General features: G+C 38.0%; 1 protein-coding gene across 3 annotated transcripts in view; it reads right to left on the bottom strand.

The window, feature by feature from the left end:
- Positions 1-12621, bottom strand: part of LOC105200525 (transcriptional regulator ERG homolog) — a 57384-nt gene that overhangs the window by 40361 nt on the left and 4402 nt on the right. For all 3 annotated transcript variants that reach the window (XM_026132540.2, XM_026132541.2, XM_026132539.2), the window contains exon 2: positions 10172-10470. In XM_026132540.2, coding sequence (XP_025988325.1) covers positions 10172-10457 — 286 coding nt within the window. In that variant the 5' untranslated portion in view covers positions 10458-10470. The remainder of the gene's footprint in view (positions 1-10171; positions 10471-12621) is intronic.

Genomic DNA, 12621 nt, shown 5'->3' with positions numbered 1-12621 from the left:
TGAAAGTAACACGAAACGTGTTATCCGATTTAATCAGGAAACAGAAGAAATGAAACGGTAGAATCATACAATTTATGAATATCGTAACTGAATTTTGCAATCTCTGAACCGAACGATACTGGACGTATATTATATATTTGAAGGAACAGAAAACTTAGAGATTACAAACAATTATATAATCTTGTTCTTAAAAAATTCAAATATTTGTAAATTTTAAAGTTAAGGTGAGCCAAATAAAGCCCATCCAAATAAAATCCACTTTTAAATGCACCGTTTAAAAATGTATTTTACGCCTAGAATATATATTATATTTAAAAAATGTGTCATTAGGAAGGTAGAAAAGGGCTGGGGAATTCGAACAATACGTTGTTTGTTTAATGCAACAAAAATTTGAATGGAACTGTTTCTATAGAAATTCAGTTGCAAAGTTTATTAAGTATTATTTTATAGTTTGTTATAATATGTTATAATGTTATTCAACTTTTTAACTATAATTGTGATTTTTAACAGTAGAGTAAAATTCTAAGGAATTTTGTTTATGTGATTAATAATCCTTTGAATACTAATTTAGAAGATAATGTTTAATTTTTTATTTATTTTTGATTCAGACCTTATTATATACATCAGCATATAATGCTCAGAGTTAAAAAAATTTTTGTTTAGTTAAATATTTTATACGGATATATTTTATTTTTGTAACTGATTGAAATAAAGATTTTATTCTTATTTAGTTTATTTCAATATCTCCATAGAGTTTTTTTTAATAAAATTGATTAAACAAACTTTATTTATTATAGCTCAAGTACTTTATACCTATGTTTTGACAACTTAAAAATAAAAATTTAAAGAAATCTAAATTTATAAATATATATTCAGTTTAGCACAATATAATTACAATTTATTTAATAATTATAATACACGTCATTTATATTCATCGTTAATTGAAATTGTGTATTTTATTGAAATACAGCGATTACAATTTAAAATTACATTATCTGGATGTAGAACGATGCATAATGTGCTTATCAGGGAAGTAATTATCTACGATTCAAATATGAACATTTGCAACTCTCCAAATAGAATAATATCTCTCGTAGTCGAAGAGATGCGAACAATACGCGAGACATCTGCCATGTTTTAGGCAAACTAAAATAAGGGATGATTTCGCAATACAGTGCCATCTGTTCAGGGGTTGAAGAAACCTTGGAGAATTTTGCCCGTAGTTAGTAGACAATGTTTCATTATTGATTCGATGCCGCTCCGAAGATGCTGGCACGCTGAGGATACTCGTATCCAACGTGCTTTCATCGTCATCCTCTTAACCGATCATCGTTAATAATTTGCATCACCGCTTGTTGATCTTATCACGATAAGATTTTTGCAACAAGAGATATGGCTCACATCGGTGTATTCATATTAATCTAAATTTAATTATCTGAGACGAAAGGAGATTTATAAGATTAAGTTTAGTTGCAATAAATCACAGTTACATAAACCATTTTTTGAATTTGAGAATTGTATAGAACGCAATTTGTTATTTAATTCAGATCGAAGCTATTAGCTGTGATCGAAACTTTATTTGAGCTATATTTTTCACTTTGGTAATAATGACGCTTTAACTTCAAATTCTGTTGATATAAACATTGACTTAAATGAAGTAAATATTGAGATTTTATTATTTATTTGTTATTCAAATCTCTTAACTTTTGGTTTGAAATAATTTTGTAAAACTATATAATTCCGTAAAGGATACAGTTTTCAGCTTTAACAAGGGCGCGTACCGCCCTATTGTTACATAAGTTCTCCAGGATACTCCGTATTTATCATGCAATCAACGAAGTCCACTACCGGGGCGCGAGAAAACGCCATGGCATGCAAGCAAGCGCGGCGATCACAGGCGAGAATTAAAATTTATCGCGTAATACGATCTGTCGAGGGCTGGGATTTACGAAATCGTGCTCGCTATACGTGTATATACATGCACCCTCTTGCGCGAACGCATAATAAAACCGCGTCGCAAGGGCGGACCACTCTCGCGCGAATTTCCGCCGAGTCATGCAGGGGGTAAAACTTTCTCCCTCGCTCTTTTTTTCTCCTTCTCGTCTTCTTCTTTCTCCTGTCTGCCTTCTTCCGGTAATATTCGCACTTACGTAGCTATCGTCTCGCTCTTTCTCCGGTCGTTCTTCTATATTCTTCCTCCTCTCCTTCTACGAGTTTTCTCTCGTGTCCTTCCCCTCTCTCGCTAGTAAATGTTGCTACTAGCACGCTCTCACCAGCCAGACCAGCCGCGGCAGTTAGTGGCTTAACGAGGTTATTTCACGACGTCGGGTGGGTGGGCCATAGGTCGCGCGAGAATGAATAATGATTCGTTCGTGGGGCCGACGAGCGACCTCGCTGCTCCTTGACGTGTACGGGTAATACACGCTGGAAATGCGCGTGGATCAGGGATACGGGCGAGGACACGGCGTAAAGCCTCGAAGCGGAAATCCGAAATTCTAGGAGCTCCCGGAAGAAATTCGCCCAAACAGTCGACCCCTCGTTTATCGTAAATACAGCTTCACCGTAGATCGCAACGCTGCAATCGGAGAACGCAATCGCGATGCGATTGTAATACGAGATAATTTAATTCGCTTTTTAAGACTTATCAAAATGTAATAATAGGACAGCAAAAGATACATACGAGCGTTAAAATAGATTTACGTGTCACCTTAATAGAGAATTTTTTTTATACTTATCAAGGTTAAATTTATGTATTTTCTTGAAAATAACAATGTTATTAATTAATATTAAATTATGAAGAAAGTAACAATTTTTTTTTAATTACAACGAAAAAGACGATTTTACAACTCACCATAAGTGTGATGAATTTATATCTTCTTAACATTGATATTGTTTCGATGCTTAATAATTATTTCTGTAGTTAGATAGATAATGACTAAGTACTATCGAAACGTTTCTAATCTAAACTTTGTTAATTAAATTATATGTTTGATATTTTTAAATAGCTCGTCTATGACCTTTCTTGATGATTATTTTATTTTTAGACAAACGAGCGTTTTTTAATTATTTTTTTTATTTTTTGGATAGAGAGTTCTCTTTGTTGCATGTTACTCATGGTTTAATTCAAGTTTCAATCATCTTGTACACGTGCTATGGAAACATAATCGTTAAATGTGACCGTTTGATGTCGGGACGAAGGAAGGGGAGAGAGAATTCGCGAAGTAAGAGAACTGAACGAAGGGTCTTGCCGCGAAGATAAGGCAGCGGCAGGAGCAACCTGGCCCTTCGAAGTCGTGCGGTACGCTCTTTGTTGCGAAGCGCAATAATTGCGCGGGAGGGCGGCTTGCCAACAGCGTCAGGGGGTAGCGGCCAGGCGGTCGACGCTGGAACAGAGAGGGTCCCGGAGGGGGTGACAGCACGCGCCGGAACCGGAACCGAGAGTCGTGTGTCCCCGCCGTTCCCGAGCGGAACTATCATGATTAGTCACGGGGCCTGCAACGAGCCGTAGGAGAACTGCGCGAGCAGAAAGACGGAACCCCGCGGGGATACCAAAATCGGCCGTGCGCGATCGACCTGAACGACACGAAATGAGAGAAAGAGAGAGTAAGAATAAGAGATAGAGGAAGAAAAGAGGGAGAGAAAGAGGAGAAAAAAAACGGGATGACAGAGAGATAAACTCGCGAGAATACTATTTATTTATTGCATCAAATCGTAATATTGATTGCGCATGTGGTTAAAGTTAATAGATTAACTACAGTCATTAAAAGAAAAACAAGATAATTTTGTATGAATTGGTAAAACGTAACAAGTATTTTAAAAATTATTTATGTAAATAGAAACATGATTGAAATTTCACAACTACTAAAGAACTATTAGAGAGAATAAGAAATTCAATATATATTGCTTAACATTTAATTATATTAAATAGGAAACTGAAGTAAAAGTATTTGCTCATTTTGTTTTTCTTAATTAAATAATTTGAACTTTGAAGAAAAGTGAATTTTAATCTTTATTCATAATCTACTAGATGTTGGGCTTTATAATAATTTTGATGACTAAAAATATTATATTTTATATTTATAAAAAGAATATAAATTTGAACGAAATTAGGCATAAAAAGATATACAAAACTTGGAGTGATGAAATGCTTTTGAACGGCAATATAATTATTTTACACAGTAAAAGCAAATGTTATAAAATCAAATTAAAAACAGTATGTTTATCAAGAAAATTGAGTTATTAATATTTCTAAATCAATTATTAGCGCATATGTATTAAACTGTCTCAATACGTAAAAGTTCGCGCATCATTAATATGCCCAATTATCTCGGCAACAGAAGTTTACGCCCGGTCCAAGGAAAAATCCTGTACAAGGGCGGAAGTCGAGCCTCGTCTCGTTTCTGAGGGTTCTTAATGTATTCCTTCCATTTTTTAAAAGAGAGACAGTTACGATTCTCTGACCCTTAGTCACCCCCGAACGCTGGGAACGAGGGTGGACTAGTCGCAGTTACCGGTGCCACTGGTAGCGGAAGCGAAGGGGCTCGCAGAGGTTCACGGATAAAGGGCAAAAGGGATCACGCGCGGAGAAAATCGAGGGGGCCACCGGATCGTAACATGGGGTGTTCGAGACCCAGAACCACCCCCTGGGTTAACCGATACCGGCAATTATCAACGCGTCTCGGTCATCGTGATCCTCCCTTCTTCGGCGCTAAATCGGTAACTCCTAAATTGATCTTACAAAGTTCAAATTCTTTATATTCTTATATCGTTACACTATTTAATAAATTCGGAATCGATCTTTTTATGACAAAAATTTCTGACATATTAATGTATTGTTAAATACGTTTAGCGATATTAACGAAAAAAGAAAATTCTCCTATGATACTTTATATAATTTCTTTCAAACACATATTTATTTGATAAATAAATCTTTTTTTATTTGACATATAAAAAAACAAAAAATTTACTGTTAAAAGGTTAGTTAAAATTTTTAATAAAATATAAAAGTTAATATCAAATATATGAAAGAAATTCTCACACACAAAAATGACTGAATTCTACTGTGTTCTTTTGACAGAGAATTGTTGATAGTGTGAGAATTATTAAATTTTAACACAATATTTTGTACTTTTCTATGTGACTTTTATAAAATTGAAAATTTATGTCATTTTATGTTTAAGCTTCACATTTAAATGCCAATATGCTAAATATAAATGAGAACAATGGAAATCAATTTTGTCATCCAGAGACGAGTAAATTTCTATAGCAAGGGGTAGATAGGTGGAGCGAAGCTTTCTTTTATGTAGCACCGTTTAGAACCTGCTCTCTCATCATATTCCGTACAATTAGATAGATGAGAGGCAACCTTACATCCGTACGAAACATCGCCGTTTAGGAACTCCTCCGTTAAAGGGTTGCTGAAGTGTCGGGGTTGAAATCGTCTTTGACTTGCAATTGGCTCTGACTTGATCGATAATGGTAGATTTAATGTGGCAAACTGAAATACTAAATTTTGTTAGATTTGAACGAAACCTATTTTGAACCCATTTTTTATTTTGAAATTTTTTACTACAATATCATACTTAGTGACCTTAAAAATCTTTCTCTAGTAAGAAGTGAATTAGATGCTAATAATAACACATAAAATTGCGATTACTAAGTATTTTTAATTTCTCGATTTTATATCTAAATGTAATATTTAACTTGAAATATCGAATTGAATGTAAATATACGTTTTGAGTTGAAAAGTCACAGAAATTAGACTCTCCCAGAAATTAGACTCGGATCGATAAGATTGTGACCGCAATGAATTAAATTCGTTACATATGCTCGATTTAATAGAATAGAATAGATGAAAGAGATGTGCACCTAAGTGCGTCGTTTATTGCTCATGTTAAAAAGGTAAACGCGTGTACACTGACAAACACGACGTCGGCACGCGTGTCACCTCGTCTTGTCAAACATCAATTACGTGTGCAAACAGGCTATCCGAGGGATGGTGCTCGACCGACAAACATTAAATACATGCATTACCCTGAGACACGCTGACACAATGACCGACACTTCCGCTGCCCCTCAACTTTGTTGGTGCTAGTGCAGATTATGTGACAAGTTAAAGGAAATAAACGCAGAAAATATTTGTATTTAACATTCAACTATTACTGTGAACTGGCGTCGAATCGTAATATTTCCTTCTGAAATAACGTGCAAGTGGAAATCAATTTTTGCGGCTAATTATTCTGATTTTTTTTTACACTACAAGAAGTAAAGACAAAATTAGATTCTAATTTCAATAATTTTGTTATTGATTTAAAATATATAATGATTTTTATGGATTATACATATAAGTGCGGCTAAGTGTTAATGTGTAATTAGCAATCAATTACAAGTACTCTTTTCGTCTTCTCTTTTGTATTGAGATCATTATTAATATGGACAGATGAATTTGGAAAAGTATTCACGACTAACAATCAACATTCGCCAATACTTTTTCAAATTCACTCGTCCTTTCTAATTCAAAGTAAATAATTATTGTACATAATGTAATAACCAATTGATAATCAATTACTTTTGTCCTTTCCAATTCAATATCTTAATTCTGAAGAAATGTTTCGTTAAGCTTAATTATCGTATTAAGTTTAACAACCAAGTTTCGTTGTCTCCTCGACATTCCATTACTGGAGAATTACTGCGCAGCTAAAATACGTCAGAATATATCACGCGGCTTACCGCGAGTTCAGCGAGGTCGACGGTTTTAATTCCAGAGAGGCTTTTGTGCCGCGCGAAATTTGTGCTTCGCGTTCGCATCGAAATTCCGTCGCGCGAGAGCGAGAGCGAGAACGAGTGCGAGGGCCGAAATTTCGCGGAGAATCCAGCTCCTTTGTCGGCACGTCTGTATCTAGCGAGAATTATAGCCGGGTTAGGTATAGGTACGCGGCACGAAATGGCTCGACTTAAAATCTAAGTAGCCGTGCATCCCCCGGAGCGGGCCGCAGATAGGGAAAGATAGAGCAAGCCCGGTAGCCGTAGAGGGTTGCCCGGGATGGCGAAACGCAGGGGAGAGAGCCACGGGGTGGCGGTGGGTGAGTGAGAAGGGAAGCGAGCGGTGGAAGCGGGAGGAAAGGGAGGGATGCTGGGATGCCGAGGGGAGCATCCGGGATCTCGGAGGGTACGTGGGGCGGTCGGTCGTCATGGATACGCTCCCGGCTAACCCTGTAACCGCTCCTCCCTCGTCATTCTACATTTTCGCGACTACCCGCCGCCATCATCGACCCACCATCTTGTCTCGAACCCTACGAGTGCCGTCAAAATTTTGAGACGATCCCTCGAGACACAGACGTGACTAAAGATTTCCCTTAAAGTGAACGACCGTGCAACTGGACATGGTAAAACGCACGATTGAATAGAATCCTATCGTGGGGTGGATGATTGTCGCGATACATGAGAGGGAGAGAGACGAGAAAAGTCAAAAAGTTTTAAAACTCGTAATACGAGAGTATCCAAATGTAACTAATGTTGAATTACGATCCAGAGAGTTTCGTAAAACACGTTTCGTAGTACACGTGCGTTTATACATATATTTATAAAAAAAATATTGAAATCTACAGAGACCCGATTATATTTAGAATTGATTTTGCTAATGATGGTGAAACAGAATCGATATATAATTTACTGTTTTTATTATATCTTGAAATGTGATTGAACAGAAAGCACAAGACTTTAAATTAAAGATTTCATTGGCGTTAGTGAAACTGATAATATATAACAATCTTGTCAATTCCCCCTTTTTTTTTGCGAATTTGCATTAGTATTGCATATCTGAATCATAACCGCCTCGACCGCAAATCCCAAATTGTTGACTGAAAAGAATACCGCGAGTATCGTCTTGCAAATTAATGGACGTTGCTTCGTGACTACGTGGACCACGTATTGTGTGACGCTATTGAATAATATAACGTTATCTCAGTGACCTTGCTGTCGCGGCGCGAGATGAATTAACCAGCGGCCAAAAAACGTGTTACGGAGCGGCGCGGCCAACATCCACGATCGCGGATTCGCGCGCGATCCAGGAGGCGGGAGATCGATCGATCGCCTAGGTAAATGCGGGCGACCGCGTCGCGCCGTTAAACGTGCAGCCACCGGGCGAGACGAAAGTTTCGGGCGAGTTGCCGATAAATTTCGGGAACGGCGAGCAGGATATTGCTGCGGCCGTGGAGAGCGGTCGACGGGCGTTTTGCTCCGGCTGGCAGCGATGCAACACCATCGCATCGTGCAACACGACCCCCGCCGTATTCGAACACCTCCCCGATCCTCTCCTCCGTTTCCTCGTCCACCTCTTCCTCATCCTCCTCCTCCTACTCCTCCGCCTCCTCCGCCTCCTCCTCTTCCTCTTCCTCCGTCGTACTCCCCTTCCGTTCCATCGTCTCCTCGCGGCCCTCGCGGGTGTGGGCGGTAGATAACGTGATTTACACTGGCCGGGTAATTAATGTCCTCGGCGACCGGCGCTTTAAAAAAGCAATCGGAAATCGGCGACAACGAAGAGCAACAGTCAGCCCGCCGCCCGCCGGCTGCTGCTACTGCCGGATGACAAATTATCGCGCGCGAGACCGTTACCCCGGTTTTTTTTCGCATTTCTCTTGGCACGGGAGAGCATCGCAGGCTGACGCTCATCTTTGTTCGTTCTCAACGATTTCGGAAAGAGATACCGCACCGTTATCAAAGGCGAGATGCCACTTGCATTCTATTACTACGTTTTCTCTATAAATTTGACGCTGCTTGAGAAAATAGCGACGAGTCGATTAATTCGGTCATTTGACGTACAAATTAGATTTGGTTGTGCAAAAATTTCGGTCGATGGAACAGCGACCTTTTCAGCAGAACCAAACATTGAAATGCATTACCTCTTCGATATGTGACATTTATGTGATAACCGAATAACAATATTTTCTTCTTTTTCCTTCACATCAAGGAGCAAAAGGAAAGTTTGCGAAAATGTTTAATGTAAAAATTTATCATTACTTTAGCAATGATCTCTTTTGCAGTTTTGCACTCTCTTTTACAAAGAAAGAGTTGAAGGTTGTGTTGAAATAATTACGCGCGAAAATTAAATGTACGTATATGCATCGGGCACTTATAACGTGACATGAACACACGTATCACCGATCCTTAAAACGTGTTTGCGAAATCTTGGCGTCATGTGCCGCTTATCATTGTGGGAAAATAGCGAGGGGTTTTGCTCTCATTAATCGCATTACGTCATCACGACTTACATTAGAACCGATCGATGGTATCTCCGTGGCACTTATGCCGGAATAAACTTGCGCGTAATCAGGTTGCGTGTCTTTCCACGCGTATACGTGCGTGACTTTACGCTCGGCGTTACGGCAACAACTATTTCGCATCGCCACGCAATGAGTTACACTTTCATGCATATCTCACACCTGCCTACTTCCCGTTTGGCGAAAAAACGTCTTATGCCTCGCATTAACATTTTTACTAGTTAAACTTTTATATAAAAACAGAGAATCTCTAACTGGAATTGAAATAGCTTCTGATTTTATTTTCTACGCAGAAAAAAATTTAGTATCAAATTAACAATCTTTGTTTCATATATATAAGCAAGAATATAAAATCTTCTTGGAAGAATTTATAACCTTAAACAGACATAATTTGCTTATGTGAAGAGAAAAATTTTCTTCTGTCTGTTTAAGATTGTAAATTCTTCCAAGAAGATTTTATATTCTTGCTTATATATGAAACAAAGATTGTTGATTTGCTACTAATTTTTTTTTCTCTGTAGAAAAATAACAGAAAGATAAAGAAAATTGTAACATTGTGTGCTACAGTTGCAAACATAATGGAATTAATGGACGTGTGTTAGCTAAGATATACACTTGATGAATTCCTTAACTTTGTTCTCTTGAGAAATAAAGCGTGCGAGAAAATGTTAGAGAACGTTTCGCAAATTTGGACCAATATTTCAATAGAAAAAAAATCATCTTTTTTCGAATAAAATTACACTTATTCTATATGAAAACCTGTCTTGTATAAAGCATGAAAAGCTCAGACTAAAATTAAATATCAATTCCTTTTACGCGAAAGCCGTATTTAAATTCCCTTGCTGCGAGGGAGGACCGAGATCCCGTGGAAAAATAAGAGAAATCTCGCTTACCGGTGATGGAGGCGGTGGGCGAAATGGCGGACGGGTTGGCGCGCGGAGGCGGCGAAAACGCACCCGCCAGATAACCACTGCGATCGGCGAGGGCCTGCTTCGCCTTGTCGACGCTTTCCTTGAGTCGTTGAAAGGTGCTGCCGCAGGTGAGGCCGCGGTACGGCCAGTTTTCCTGCTTGACGCCGGCCGCGGTTACACCGGCGGCGGCCGCGGCCGCGGCTCCGGCCCCGGAGGCTCCCTTTAATTCGAGCGCACCTGCGTACGAACAGCTAGCGCTGTCGTACATCACCAAAGAGCCCCTGCAATTCAAGATTGTTTTCTGTGAACAACAGGGAGAGAGAGAGAGAGAGAGAAGCGCAGTTATCAAAAACAACCTGTTATACAGAAGTATAATTGGTAACGCAAACCGCCTTCATCTCGATAACGATACGCGAGCGCGCGATTATGCAATCTCATTTATTTTGTCATTTTTCGGAGACATTTTTGTGTCCAAAGCAGGCGAAGAAGTTTGAAAATTTTAATTCCTTTTTATCTTTTGCTCACTGATTCAGCTACATATTAGGAAGAAGTCTCAATGAGAAACATCTGTACGTCGACGTTGACTCCGTTTCGTTCAATTGAGTACTTCCTGCTGAATATTAACATTGCAACTCTCAGAAATGAAGTTCACGTCGCCGTACATATCTAGTAGTTGTCAGTAATAAGCTAACGTTTTGTTAAACGCGAGCTTAAAATCGAAGAGAAAATAATTCTATTAGCGACATAAATTTTGTCCGCGCTATTAAATTCTTTCGATCTATTAAAATGGACGTGACTAAAATGCAATGCAGGGTCAAATAAAACATGCCTACTTTAGGTTGACAGCACTTACACTCGTGCAGTATATACTAGTCGAGATCATTAAAGGACCCTTGAAACATCCGGTAAAGCCATAATCGAATTAAAACAGATGAGCGCGTTGTATACATAAATGTTTCTCATTTTACAAAATTTCGTAATGAATGTTTTTCATTATTTTACTTATATATCTGTTTACAACTTTCTCTCTAATGTTTTTCCCTAAAATTATCAATTTGTTGTATTTTATGATTATTTTACTTATATGATTTTCAAAATACTTTGTTTTTTTTTTAACTTAGAATAATGTGAATTTTCTAAAATTAGTCAGTCAAGTTAAGATTGTTACCTCTCATAATCACTGATTTCTTATCATCAAATCACTTAAATGTTATATAATATTAAAATCATATTTCGTATAAGAGATAAGATAAAGGTTCTATTACATAATTAATTTTTTGAAGTTTTTATCTTTGAATCATTTATGACGTATTTCGTACTCGTTTGTTCCCGGGTTAATCGGTCAAAATAACACTTAATAGGCAGGTATATACGTCCACTTTCGGTTGCAGCTGGCCATGAATCAACCAAAGCTGCACACCAGGAAAGCGTTTATTACATTAGCATTCTTATTCATCATTTTAGGTGCGATATCTGTTAGTGGATGGATAAAAGGTCGTATCAAATACACTATTACTCCACAAGAATTGCCGTTTCATAGGTGCTAGCTCAAACTATTTTCTTTATCTAATCCGTTTATTTGATGTTACATTTCGCTTTAATTAATTGTAGGTATTTGAATAAAAATTGGTCTATAAAATTATTCGTACAAAATTACATAAAATTATTGGCAGATTTTAATTTACAAGAATACAAATAGAAAAATACGTTATTTTAATTTATATTTTGATTCAACGTATTTACTAGATTTGTGCATATGTATTGCAAATTAAATACGATGCTTAGCACTTCTTTATCGCTTTTTTCGCGACGGAGAGAGGCACAAATACTAGAAACATGCCATTCGAAAGATATCAGCGAACTATCACGCACGTAACAACGGAGCGCTCAGCTAATCGAAGTCGCGCAATCTAGAAAACACGCCGTGACGCCTATCATCTACATTTCATCGACGACGCGGCCTCGAACTTATGGTCGTCAAAATTGCGAAAGCGATCCAGAATCGAATTTGCATGAGGCCCGTTGCGATCGTATCTTTCCGCAATTCCGCAACGCGGAGAGCGCGGAGATAAGAGGCCACCTATAATATTAAAGCTTGTCGTTTATCGCGAGTTCGCTTCCGTCTAATCTTGAAAATCTGCCGCTTCCGCTATCCCTTCCCGTATTACATAAATCATTATTCAAACGAAGTGATGCCGCACAGTGTTACCGGGCCGATCCACGTGTGAGACTCGCTCAACCACATGAAATTCTTATCGTACTATTTTTAAATTTAGAGAGAAAGTGTACAGTGCAGATAAAGAAATTATCAAGTGAGTTAATGTAATGAATATATGAATCACGTATTTATTTTCAACTGTCCAACTGCTTGGACACGAACTATCGACCCGCTTTCTATTTGCCTTCTATTTAACCTTAGTTATTAATAGAAA

This window comes from Solenopsis invicta, chromosome 11, assembly GCF_016802725.1.
Source record: "Solenopsis invicta isolate M01_SB chromosome 11, UNIL_Sinv_3.0, whole genome shotgun sequence".
In the NCBI taxonomy this organism is placed as follows: Eukaryota; Metazoa; Arthropoda; class Insecta; order Hymenoptera; family Formicidae; genus Solenopsis; species Solenopsis invicta.
The sequence above is the reverse complement of the archived record's forward strand: the minus strand, read 5'-3'. Positions and strand labels throughout refer to the sequence as shown.